The 13,845-nt window shown below is 41.2% G+C and overlaps 1 protein-coding gene across 14 annotated transcripts in view; it reads right to left on the minus strand.

Moving 5' to 3' along the window:
• LOC123757971 (serine/threonine-protein kinase 11-interacting protein) overlaps positions 1–13,845 on the minus strand; it is a 230,940-nt gene that overhangs the window by 156,264 nt on the left and 60,831 nt on the right. For all 14 annotated transcript variants that reach the window (XM_045741990.2, XM_069338840.1, XM_045741994.2 and 11 more), the window contains one exon: positions 12,626–12,807. In XM_045741990.2, the coding sequence (XP_045597946.2) occupies positions 12,626–12,807 (182 nt within the window). The remainder of the gene's footprint in view (positions 1–12,625; positions 12,808–13,845) is intronic.

Raw genomic sequence — 13,845 nt, forward strand, 5'->3', positions numbered from 1 at the left:
GTTTGCGAGGCACTACACATCAAGAAGTCAACACCAGCAATCAACAGCCAATTATTGCACAACTATATTCTACCCACCTCAAGACTCCGCTCCAATATAGAAGCATCAAGAAATATGGACCAATAGGCTTTCTACAAACACTTCTATTCAATACCCATTGTTTCTGTTCTGTCTTGTGTTGATACTTTTAATACCCTATTAATATCCTCTAGTGTTCTGTCTTGTGTTAATGCCACATCATCCTTCCCACCTCACTCAAATGTAATGCCACATCACCCTTCCCACCTCACTCAAATGTAGATATAAAATCAGGGAAACGCAAGTTCTAATCAGTTGTGTATTTGTGAAGTCTTTGAAAATGTAATAAGTTTTACGAAACGCGCCCGTGTCGCGTCAGACTAGAAATAAAAATGAATTTTGGAGAAGTGATTTTTGATTTACCTCCATCAGTGAAGCATAATGTACGAAAGATTGAGAAAATTCGTGTTAGAATTATTAATCTTACTTTTTCGGTCATATTTAATAATATATGTCTACAGGAAAGACTGCTACCAAAATATATATATATATATATATGTCGTACCTAGTAGCCAGAACGCACTTCTCAGCCTACTATGCAAGGCCCGATTTGCCTAATAAGCCAAGTTTTCATGAATTAATTGTTTTTCGACTACCTAACCTACCTAACCTAACCTAACCTAACTTTTTCGGCTACCTAACCAAACTTAACCTATAAAGATAGGTTAGGTTAGGTTAGGTAGGGTTGGTTAGGTTCGGTCATATATCTACGTTAATTTTAACTCCAATAAAAAAAAATTGACCTCATACATAATGAAATGGGTAGCTTTATCATTTCATAAGAAAAAAATTAGAAAAAATATATTAATTCAGGAAAACTTGGCTTATTAGGCAAATCGGGCCTTGAATAGTAGGCCAAAAAGTGAGTTCTGGCTACTAGGTACGACATATATATATATATATATATATATATATATATATATATATATATATATATATATATATATATATATATATATATATGTTTCATTGAATATGACCGCATATTCTGTATTTATTATTTTCTGGTTTAGGGCTTCTATCCCTCTAACTATTTTCTTAGCATCAGGGCTTAATTGGAATAGGAGTTCTCCAAAACTCATTTTCGTACTTTTAAGGTGAAGAAAAGAAGTGATTTACTATAGAGTGTATTACACTTATTTGTATAATTTGCACGACGTTTCGAACCTCCATGGTTCATTCTCAAGTGAACAATCTTACAATACTAGTTGATTTTATACCCGCATTAGGTCAGGTGATAATACAATGAAGGTGAAAAACATGGGGGGATACATAAGGGATAAACATAGGGGCTGCAGAAGGCTTATTGGCCTATACGAGGCATCTCCTATCTAAACACAAAGATTAATCCAGTGTAATTGGCCTGTTATGTTGGACATTGTCTTCTGTGTTGGCATCGATATGTTCTTGTCTTGTCCTTACTAGTAAGGACAAGACAAGTAAGGACAAGTAAGGACAAGGACAAGTCTTGTCCTTACTAGTAAGGACAAGACAAGAACATATCGATGCCAACACAGAAGACAATGTCCAACATAACAGGCCAATTACACTGGATTAATCTTTGTGTTTAGATAGGAGATGCCTCGTATGGGCCAATAAGCCTTCTGCAGCCCCTATGTTTATCCCTTATGTATCCCCCCATGTTTTTCACCTTCATTGTATTATCACCTGACCTAATGCGGGTATAAAATCAACTAGTATTGTAAGATTGTTCACTTGAGAATGAACCATGGAGGTTCGAAACGTCGTGCAAATTATACAAATAAGTGTAATACACTCTATAGTAAATCACTTCTTTTCTTCACCTTAAAAGTACGAAAATGAGTTTTGGAGAACTCCTATTCCAATTAAGCCCTGATGCTAAGAAAATAGTTAGAGGGATAGAAGCCCTAAACCAGAAAATAATAAATACAGAATATGCGGTCATATTCAATGAAACATGTTTGAAAGAAAACCTGCTGCCAGTATACACCAATATATATATATATATATATATATATATATATATATATATATATATATATATATATATATATATATATATGTTGTACCTAGTAGCCAGAACGTCGTACTTGGCCTACTATGCAAGGCCCGATTTGCCTAATAAGCCAAGTTTTCCAGAATTTATATTTTTTTCAATATTTTTTTCTTATGAAATGATAAAGCTATCCATTTCGTGATGTATGAGGTATTTTGATTTAAATTTGAGTTAAAACTAACGTAGATATATGACTGAACCTAACCAATCCTATCTAACCTAACCCATCTTAACCTAACCTAAACTAACTCAACTAAGTGAATAATTTATGTTCCTAATATAATAATAATAATTCAAATAAACTAACTGGAAACAATTTATTGAAAATAAAGAAAATCACTTGGCCTACTAGGCAAATCGGGACTTGCATAGTAGGCCGAGAAATGCGTTCTGGCTTCTAGGTACGACATATATATACAATATATATAAAATATATATATTATATATATATAATATTAGAATATATATTATACATATATATAATATATAAAATATATACTGTATATATAAATAAAATCTAAAATCAAATCAAATACATAAAAGTAATCCGTTCCACCACCGAAAAACATCAATATGATATTAATTTTTTTAAATAATGGAGCAGCCTACCTGACATACACTGAACAAACCTTTATGACATTTCATTTTTTTTATAGCAAAAGATTCGTTCAGTGTATGTCAGGTAGGCTGCTCCATGTCTCTTTAAAAAAAAATTAAAAAACGAAAAATAAAAAGAAAAAATTTAACAAATTTGAAAAAAAGGAAAATGTCAAAGGTTCATTCAGTGTTCATTCAGTTTGACCAACCCCGGTGCGTTGGAGCATTGGATTCGTTGCAAGAGGTGACCTTCAAGAGGCCTTTGCATCAGTCTTTTTTCTTGTAAACAATAAAAATGCATTATCATATTACAGTATATACTGTACCTATATATTACTACTCTACTAGAAAAACCCTGTTACAGTTGTTATATACCTTATTGTTGGAGTTATGTCGATCTTGAATTCTCATGGAGTTGTGAATGCTGTACAATTAATACGTACTGTACTCTATTATGCCGTTAGCACTGTATTGATAAGTAGTTCTGCTGTATGTTGAGTACTACAATACAGTTTATGAAAACTATTTTACACTAAAATTTCTGTACTGCAACCTTAACACTAACACTATGTACATAAATTTCACATTTATTCTAACTGTACACTCCACACACACCATGTTCTTAGATGTTTGCATCAGCTTTGCTGGTGCTCGCTGCTGCTGCTGTGTTTGTTTTGGCTGCTTCTGAGCTCGTGCTGGGTACGGCTGTGCTCGTGCTCGTTGATTTACTGCTACTAGTTCTTGCAAAATATTGCTTCATTTTTGGCATTAATAAGGCACTATTAGCAAGCCCCTGAAACATTTTGTTGTATAACAATACAGCTGTAGTAAAAAAATGGTAAATTCCACGATTATTCTTCCACTGGCGGATAAATACGTCAATCGCAGACAAAGCTAAGGGCACTGGGTGCCAACTGTGTGAACATAGACTAAGTCTAGATACCCTACAGTAGGCTGGTGTTTAACCCTTAAACTGCGCATGGCGTATATATACGCCCTGAGTAACATGTCCCATGGTGCGCATGGCATATATATACGCCACAGGGTGCCAGGCCCGATTCAAATGGCCCGCGGCTACACGGGGTTTACAATAGCTTCCTCAGGGCTCTTGTAAAAAGACGCCATTTAAAAAAAAAATCGTGGGCAATATTCTCAGGTGTGAGACGTACAGTACTGTTGGAGCAACCAAGGCTGGCGCACGCAGCATGAGCGAACAGCATTGCTGTTCAGCTTGTGACCACAGCATCGTCGAAAAATGTCAAAATAAATATATAATTGTTATTATTTAGCAATGACAATATTACAGATGACCCATGACTGTGATATAAATAACCAGGGTTGTGATAATAGCAGGATTGTTGTAATAATTAGCGCTGTGGGAGGAGTGATGCTGAGAGACGGAGGGAGACAGCATCGTTTACTGACTGTGTAATTACCTAAGTGTAATTACCTAAGTGTAGTTACAGGATGAGAGCTACGCTCGTGGTGTCCCGTCTTCCCAGCACTCTTTGTCATATAACGCTTTGAAACTACTGACGGTCTTGGCCTCCACCACCTTCTCACTTAACTTGTTCCAACCGTCTACCACTCTATTTGCGAAGGTGAATTTTCTTATATTTCTTCGGCATCTGTGTTTAGCTAGTTTAAATCTATGACCTCTTGTTCTTGAAATTCCAGGTCTCAGGAAGTCTTCCCTGTCGATTTTATCAATTCCTGTAACTATTTTGTATGTAGTGATCATATCACCTCTTTTTCTTCTGTCTTCTAGTTTTGGCATATTTAATGCTTCTAACCTCTCCTCGTAGCTCTTGCCCTTCAGTTCTGGGAGCCACTTAGTAGCATGTCTTTGCACCTTTTCCAGTTTGTTGATGTGCTTCTTAAGATATGGGCACCACACAACAGCTGCATATTCTAGCTTTGGCCTAACAAAAGTCATGAACAATTTCTTTAGTATATCGCCATCCATGTATTTAAATGCAATTCTGAAGTTAGAAAGCATAGCATAGGCTCCTTGCACAATATTCTTTATGTGGTCCTCAGGTGATAGTTTTCTATCTAGAACCACTCCTAGATCTCTTTCTTTATCAGAATTCTTTAAAGATTTCTCACATAATATATAGGTTGTGTGGGGTCTATGTTCTCCTATTCCACATTCCATAACATGACATTTATTAACATTAAATTCCATTTGCCAAGTGGTGCTCCATATACTTATTTTGTCCAGGTCTTCTTGAAGGGCATGACAGTCATCTAAATTTCTTATCCTTCCTATTATCTTAGCATCATCAGCAAACATGTTCATATAATTCTGTATACCAACTGGTAGATCATTTATGTACACAATAAACATCACTGGTGCAAGAACTGAACCCTGTGGTACTCCACTTGTGACATTTCTCCATTCTGATACATTGCCTCTGATTACTGCCCTCATTTTTCTATCAGTCAGAAAATTTTTCATCCATGATAGAAGCTTACCTGTCACCCCTCCAATATTTTCCAGTTTCCAGAACAACCTCTTATGTGGAACTCTGTCGAAAGCCTTTTTTAGGTCCAGATAGATGCAGTCAACCCAACCATCTCTTTCCTGTAATATCTCTGTGGCTCGATCATAGAAACTGAGTAAATTCGATACACAGGATCTTCCAGATCGAAAACCATACTGTCTGTCTGATATTATATCATTTCTCTCTAGGTGTTCTACCCATTTAGTTTTGATTAGTTTTTCCAATACTTTCACTATTACACTTGTCAATGATACAGGTCTATAATTGAGGGGGTCTTCCCTGCTGCCACTTTTGTAGATTGGAACTATGTTAGCCTGTTTCCACCCGTCTGCTACGATTCCTGTACACAAGGATGCCTGAAAGATCAGGTGAAGTGGAATGCTGAGCTCAGATGCACATTCTCTCAGAACCCATGGTGAAACGCCATCTGGGCCAGCTGCTTTGTTCTTACCGAGCTCCTTGAGCATTTTTTCCACTTCGTCTCTAGACACCTCTATGTGTTCTATGTTGTTCTCTGGAATTCTTATTGTATCTGGTTCCCTAAAGATTTCATTTTGTACAAACACACTTTGGAACTTTTCGTTTAGTGTTTCACACATTTCCTTTTCATCTTCCGTGAATCTATTTCCCCTTTTCAACCTCTGAATATTATCCTTTACCTGCAATTTGTTGTTTATGAATTTATAGAATAGACCTGGTTCTGTTTTACATTTGTCCGCAATCCCTTTTTCAAAATTTCTTTCTGCCTCTCTCCTCACTGCCGTGTAGTTGTTTCTCGCATCTTTGTATCGCTGGTATGTTTGGGGGTTCGGCCTCTTCCTGTATTGATTCCATTTTTGTGTCTTTCGGTCTCTAGCCCTCTCGCAATTTCTATTGAACCAATCCTGTTTCCTAGTTCTGCATCTCTGTTTTGGTATAAATTTTTTTGTGCCTTTATCATATATTTCACAAAACTTGCCATACATCTCATTCACTTCCTTGCCTAGCATCAAGTCTGTCCAATTATACTCACTAAAAAAATTTCTAAGGTCACCATAATGTCCTCTCCTGAAGTCTGGTTTTTCAACTGCTTCAACCTCCTTATTTTCTTCCAGCTTATAATGCATTGCATACTTTATTCCCAAAAAGACATGGTCACTTTTACCCAAGGGAGGAAGGTACTGAATGTCAAATATCTCTTCCTCCTTCCTGGTAAATATCAAATCTAGCATGGAGGGAACGTCCCCTTCCCTCATCCTCGTAGCTTGTTTAACATGTTGATACAAGAATGTTTCCAGGATGAGGTCTACAAATTTACAGGTCCAAAAATCTTCTGTTTTAGCTTCATATGCTTCCCAGTCTATGGATTTCAAGTTGAAGTCACCGACTATCAACAGTCGTGATCTATCGTTATCCGCTCTCGCTATAATCTCTCTCATTATTGTTATAAGACCTTCACGTTTACTATCTAGCTCCTCCTTTGACCTAACCAGGCCTTTGACCTTTGACCATACCAGGTCAGCGGTTCTCTATGGTGGACACAAATGTAGATACTTATATATAATGTGTGTATTAGTGTAATACCAGCAAAAGGATTATGCTGGGAGGAGCCATATGGGTGACGGAGGTGACGTCGTCTGCACGATTTGTCTGGCTGTTTAGAGGGTGACCACTATGCTCTTTGGGCGCATTACAAGCTTAGGTGTACAGTTACGGTGCATAAAACATGTAGATACTTATATATAATATGTGTATATAGGGTAATAACACTGCAAACAGTATTGTTGGTGGAGAAAGTTTAGTGCGTGTGACCTTGAATGAGTGAGGGAGCCGCCAGCCGCCATCTATGTATAGCGACGACTCTTAGTGCCTGAACTAACTATATCAGCTTAGCTGTACAGTTGTGGTGAACAAAATATATACATACTTATATATAACATCTGTATATAGTGTAATAACACCACAAATGGTATTGTTGGGGAAGAAAGTTTAGTGCGTGTGTTGAGGGAGTGGCAGCGAGTGGCTGGCTGGTGTGTGGCGGTAACTCCTCGTTGCTTTTCGACTCTCAATACCAACTTAGTGGTTCATTATGGTGACCAAAACATGCAGATACTTATATATAACCTGTGTATAGAGTGTAATAGCAGCAAAACTATTTGTTTATTGTTTTATAAACATAATAATTGAATCACTAATATGCACATCATACTTTTGAGTATAGCGATTATTCACCACTTTTATTATATAAATATATTACAACACACACTATTGAATAATATTACTGCAAAAAAAACTAAGAAAAAATCAATCGGAGACATTGAAACAATTAGGTAATAATATCTTTGTGGCAACTCCCACCTGTCAGCGTGGGTGACGCTGACCGGGTCTGACGACCGGTCTGTCAACGCCCACTTTTTGCCAGACTTCCTCGGTCAATTGCGCCCAAAATATGTCACCTACGATTTTTTTTTTATTTTTCCTGTGCTCAGGGGACACAAATTAACATGTTTAGAAGATGAAAAAAATATTTTGAATTTTTTTTTCTTGTGCACAGGGGTGTAAATGTCCCCAGGACCCCTGAGCAGTGTAAGGGTTAAGCCAGATCCAGTAACAAATTTCTCTTAAATATTGGATTTACATCAAATTATATATTTTTGAGTCATATATTTAGTTTAGCAACATTATTACGATAAAAGAGCTATAAAAACCAGCGTTGAATGTAATATAATGCCATTTTCTGAGAGTGACCCAGAGGCTCCCCGGAGCTATACAGGCTGATATGCTACTGTCAGACTTTGGCATCAGTCATGTGTATAGAGTTTTGTGGACCTACCGGGGACCACGAGCCAGAACCTGGCCCCTTCAGAGAAGCAAGGGGAGTAATGGCCTATAGAAACCCCTGTGTGGTTGGAAGCATTTTATGTCTGACATCGACCGGGTCAGGCACCCAGAAAAGTAAGTGTCCCAAAACAAACTCCTATTCTGGATAAAATTGCTACCTAACGCCAAACTAGCAGATAGAACTCCCCAAAAAGAAACTAGCATGACGTCACACGTCACCGCGCCAATGTCTGCGCAGCTCCCCCCTCCCAGGGAGGGGGAAGGGGGAGCCCCAGATCCCCACGCCGGCAATCCACACCCCAGTTCTGAGGCTGAATGTCATGAAAAACGTGAAAACCGCCGACCGGAGGAAGAGAGGGATGCTAGGGAGCCTCCGGGTCACACCCAGGAAATGGTGTTTCATTACATTCAACGCTGGTTTTCTGGGGGGGAGCTCCATCGGCTCCCCGTTGCTAACTACCCACAGAAGAAAGTAGAGGGACTCATCTGGGAGGCGGTCGCTTTTTGCTCCGCAACTCAAAACCGAAACAACTGGCTACAACCGCCGACCCAAGGCGACACAGGCCCGACTAGGCCCCGGAACGTGTATGAGATAACGAGCAGCCAGGACCCCATTCGACTGCCAAAAAACCCTGCGCCCAAATGTCAAACCAGGCCACGTTGCCAAAGACGGCAGCAAGAGTTGCGAACTTACGAACGTCACGAGCACGGGGATAGACCGCAGGCTAGCTAGCCGTAAGAATCCTGCAGACGACCTGGGAAACCCGAACCCGCGAACAGGGAAGAAGGGAAACCGGAGCAACCCAAAACGCGTCCACGGACAAAGAAACCCAGGCACGCAAATAACGGCGGAGAACCGCCACGGGCTACAAGACACGATGCACCCCCGGCCTAACCAACCATGCATCAAAAACCCAAGGACCCCTCTAGAAAGCAGCAGTCTCAATCTTTACCAGATAAGAAGGAGACGGCTACAGACGAACAAATGTACTGCCCCGACCGAAGGAGCAGAAAACCAGAATCGGAGGGGCCACCATAAACCAAGGAGAAGAAAGAAAAGAGCACTCTGTGCAATGACCAGGACATCACAGGCGGCGCATGAGCAGGCCAGAGGTGAAACAACATACGAGACAGCTTGCGGAATGGCTTAGAAGTAACATTAATATCGAACGCAAGCGGAAGCGGCTCTGCCAGCGCCGCGCAATACGAGACAACAGTATGCGGCAAAATGACGGCCCCGAACCCCGACAAGAGATGAACAAGACAACGCCAACAAAACACAGCCACCCAAGAAGGGACAGAAGGAAAAGGAAGGACCGCCGAAAAAACAAAAAACAAAAAAAAAACACCGCCGTCAACAAGAAGCACGCAGGTGGGATACCAGCAACGAAGTCACCTGACCACCAACAGAAGGCGAGACTTGAGACAGAGCCAAACAAGCCGAGGAAGAGGCGGAGCCATGGGAAGACCTCATGTGCGACCACCGAGCAGGCAGAGTCAGAAACCCGAGCCAGCAAAGAAGGAGATAGAACGTCTGCCGTACCGAAAAACATCCCAACGCCAGCGAGCCGCCAAGAGGTTGGAGACAAAGACCCTGACCGACTCCAGAGAAGGGACACCGCGAGATTCCAAAAATGCCAACAGGCTGGGAAAGCCAGGAACCAGAATCGAAACCTGGCAATAGGAGAGCCAAAAGGCACAAACAAAACACACAATGTGTAGGACAAAAGGAAGCCGAGGAACAAAAAAGGTAGGCAGCAAACAGGAATGAAGGGACAGGACCACCACCAAAAGCCACTGGATATGTCCCAACACGTCATTAGGAGACTGAAGATCCAGAGGGGACATGACCACCACAAGCAAAATCCTCAGAGGAAGCAACAGGGTAGAGAAATACAAGCCAAGGAACACATGGGGCACACAGAACGGGGAAAACATGTTGAACTGAATGCCCAAATGAGCCATAGAAAAGAGAGGAAGAAGCATACCAGTGTCAGAATAAGAGACAATAGGAATGCATGAGGAAGGGATGTGGCGGAGGCCAACCCCACACCCTGCGTCAAGTGCAGATAAAAGAGCCTAGAAGGCTCAAGAAGCCGTACAGAAGTCGAATGACAGGCGAGAGGCGGGACTAAGAGCTAAAGCTCATCCCCAGCAAGCACATCTAGATGAGGACAACTAGGGGAGTACAGAGAATCCAATGTACATGGAAAAGCTAAGCCTGGTACAGCAAGACCGGCAAGGAATGAGGGACCCAGAAAATCCTGGGAACAAAGAACCCAAACAAGGAAGGCCCCAGGAAGAAGCACTGAAGGGCTGAACAAAACGCCACAACCATACCCTAACATGCAACCGCAGTATCAAAACCACAGCAAAACATCACCACATAACACTCTCAACACCGGAACATGTACCAAATATCGGGCACCTCCACCTGTGCACCTTGGAACACGGCGGAGGTGGGGCCCCGAAATTCAAGCATGGGTGGACATGCATAGGAGAGGGACTAGTTGGGCATAGTCAGGAGCCGCCTCGTATGGGCCAAGAGGCCTCCTGCAATCACCCGTGTCCTGACATTCGAATCGGGAGGTTAGGAACAAGAGCTGCCAAGTATGGGCCAATAGGCCTGCTGCAGGCATCCCTGTTTGTATGTTCAATGTTCTCATGAACGTATGTACTCCCATTCGTACCCCCAAAAAACGAACCAGTGCCTGAACGAAGGAGACGCCAGACCGCATAAACTCACCTGCAGAACATAGGCACAGAAGGGTCATGACAATTTTACAAGGTTGGTGCCGCCGGAGGTGGCTAGGGTATCGTGCACCCGCAGCCGAGAAAACCGGGAGCACCACCCGCGGAAGCAGGCCAGAGCCACTCATGCAGAAGAGGAGGGGAGAGGCGAAGAAGGCGGCCACCACCCAAAACACAGGGAAAACCTGGCGTCTTCCCCATAGCGGCACTCCAGAACATGCCCAGGAGAAATGGGGCACGGACTGGAGAATGAGAAGAGTGAGAGGCAAAGCACTCTAGAGAAAATGGATGGAGAACACCGGCACTTGCGCACACCACCCGAACCAAAACAAACTCGGTACTGAGCAGTACTCAAGATGGGAGTACTTCAACAAGTGACTTGAAGAGTACAACCATTGTGATGGGATCCCTGGATTTGTTTGTTTGTTGGCTAATGATGCTAAGATAATAGGAAGGATAAGAAACTTAGATGATTGTCATGCTCTTCAAGAAGACCTGGACAAAATAAGTATATGGAGCACCACTTGGCAAATGGAATTTAATGTGAATAAATGCCATGTTATGGAATGTGGAATAGGGGAACAAAGACCCCACACAACATATAAATTATGTGAGAAATCTTTAAAGAATTCTGATAAAGAAAGATCTAGGGGTGGTTCTAGATAGAAAACTATCACCTGAGGACCACATAAAGAACATTGTGCGAGGAGCCTATGCAAAGCTTTCTAAACTTCAGAATTATACATGGATGGCGAAATATTAAAGAAATTGTTCACGACTTGTTAGACCAAAGCTAGAATATCCAGCAATTGTGTGGTGCCCATATTTTAAGAAGCGCATCAACAAACTGGAAAAGGTGCAAAGACATGCTACTAAGTTGCTCCAATAACTGAAGGGCAAGAGCTATGAGGAGAGGTTAGAGGCATTAAATATGCAAAAGCTTGAAGACAGGAGAAAAATTGGAATTGATAAAATTGATAGGGCAAATTTCCTGAGACCTGGAACTTCAAGAACTCTTCGTAGATTTAAACTAACTAAACACAGATGCCGAAGAAATATAAGAAAATTCACTTTCGCAAACAAAGTGGCAGACGGTTGGAACAAGTTAGGTGAGAAGGTGGTGGAGGCCAAGACCGTCAGTAGTTTCAAAGCGTTATATGACAGAATGCTGGGTAGACGGGACACCACGAGCGTAGCTCTCATCCTGTAACTACACTTAGGTAACACTCGGGTAATTACACTCTCAGCTGGTGCGAGAGGTCTGGGACCCCCCCCCTTTCCCCCTCCCGGAGAGGGGGAAGTTGTGGAGACAGTGGTGCAGCGACTGTGGTGACGTCATGGTTGTTTGCTTGTTTTGTGACTGGGGAGTTCTGCTTGCTCATTTGGCTTTTGGTGTACAATTTTTAACCAGCTGTAATTTGTTTTTGGGATTCCTACCATTCTGGGTGCCTGACTTGGTAGATGGCAGACAGGCTGCTACCAATTACATGGAGGTGTCAATAGGCCATTGCTCCTCATGCCTCTGAGGGGGGCCAGGTTCTGGCTCGTGGTCCCTGGTAGACTAGAACTCCATTGATTGATTGTTGCTACAGTCTAATATATACATATCAGCCTGGTATAGCTTCGGGGAGACGAAGGGGCTCTCCACAGAAACACTCAAATTTTTAATTTAGCTTTCCTTGTGGTTACTTTTATGCATACACATACTGGTACAAATACTATATATATAAATACAATATATACATACATGCATACACACGTAAATATAATACATAATTAAATTTGATATATTATAATGTATATATCCACAATATCATGAGGGGCACAAACATACCCTGAACAGTGTTCTGGTTGTGATGCTATGTTTCTCCTTGAAAAATAAAGGTGTAAGAGCAAGGATAACATCCTCCTGGCATGTACTGCCCTCAGTATCATCTTCACCCTCTTTCAAGGTATTTTCACGCGCTGCCTCTATCTCCCTCTGAGCGAGGACAAGGTGGGCATCATCTTTCTCATCTGTTTAGCACATTGCAAGAAGTGAATTATTAACACTAGGAAAATGTATGAATGAAACAAAATATATGAACACACACTACATTTATTAACCACTGTAATGTGCAGTGCTATTTTTTATAATCAGGCTATATTTTAATGTGTTTTTATGTTTTCATCAATGTTTTGAAATGAAAATGGTTGAGTTTGGAAACATTTTGACATTACCTGAACATTTATAAAAACAAAAATATGTCCTTGACAATTGCACTATGCAGTTTTGCCAAAACCAGGTGAGCAGTGCAGTGATTAAAGCATGATGATGATGCTGTGTGTTCAAGACCGTGTACCTAAAATATACTTTTGATAACCAATGATTATGCAGATAATAGGTTACAATAATGTGGCTGAAAGATATAACATGGCCAACAAGTATGAAATAAAAGTGACAACATTTTTGTTAGTCCTGAAGTGTGAGTGTCCCCTACCTAAACCCTTGGACCATCAGGGACCCGAGGCTGGGATATGAGTAGTGTGTGAGAGTGACCCCACCCAAACCCTTGGACCATCAGGGATCCGAGGCTGGGATATGAGGAGGGTGTGTGAGGGACCCCCGTCCATCCCCTTGAACCATCAGGGACCCGAGGCTGGGGTATGAGGAGGGTGTGAGGGACCACCTGAACCATTGATAGGATCCAGGGCACACCAAAATGTCATCACCCTCATTTTGTATGTGTTAATTGGGTTCTTTACAAATGATTGTTTTGCAAATATTTATGCACGTGCTCTATTTAGTGCTATGATACCTTGGACCCCTTTGAATAATGCTCTTCCTCCTGTAGTGTAACTCCAAGACATTGCAGCCACTAAGTATTGAAGAAACTCTTGAAGCATATATTTACAACTTGTTTAGATAGTCATCACAATACCAACTAAAATCAATGAACAGCCTCTTATCCTTGAATATAGTACTAACATTACACATTGGAGAAGAGATAATTATATATTTCTGTCCACCCTAATCTACTTTGCTTTTTCCACGGACAAGATACCCAAAAGGGG

The sequence above is a fragment of the Procambarus clarkii genome, chromosome 40 (assembly GCF_040958095.1).
Source record: "Procambarus clarkii isolate CNS0578487 chromosome 40, FALCON_Pclarkii_2.0, whole genome shotgun sequence".
In the NCBI taxonomy this organism is placed as follows: Eukaryota; Metazoa; Arthropoda; class Malacostraca; order Decapoda; family Cambaridae; genus Procambarus; species Procambarus clarkii.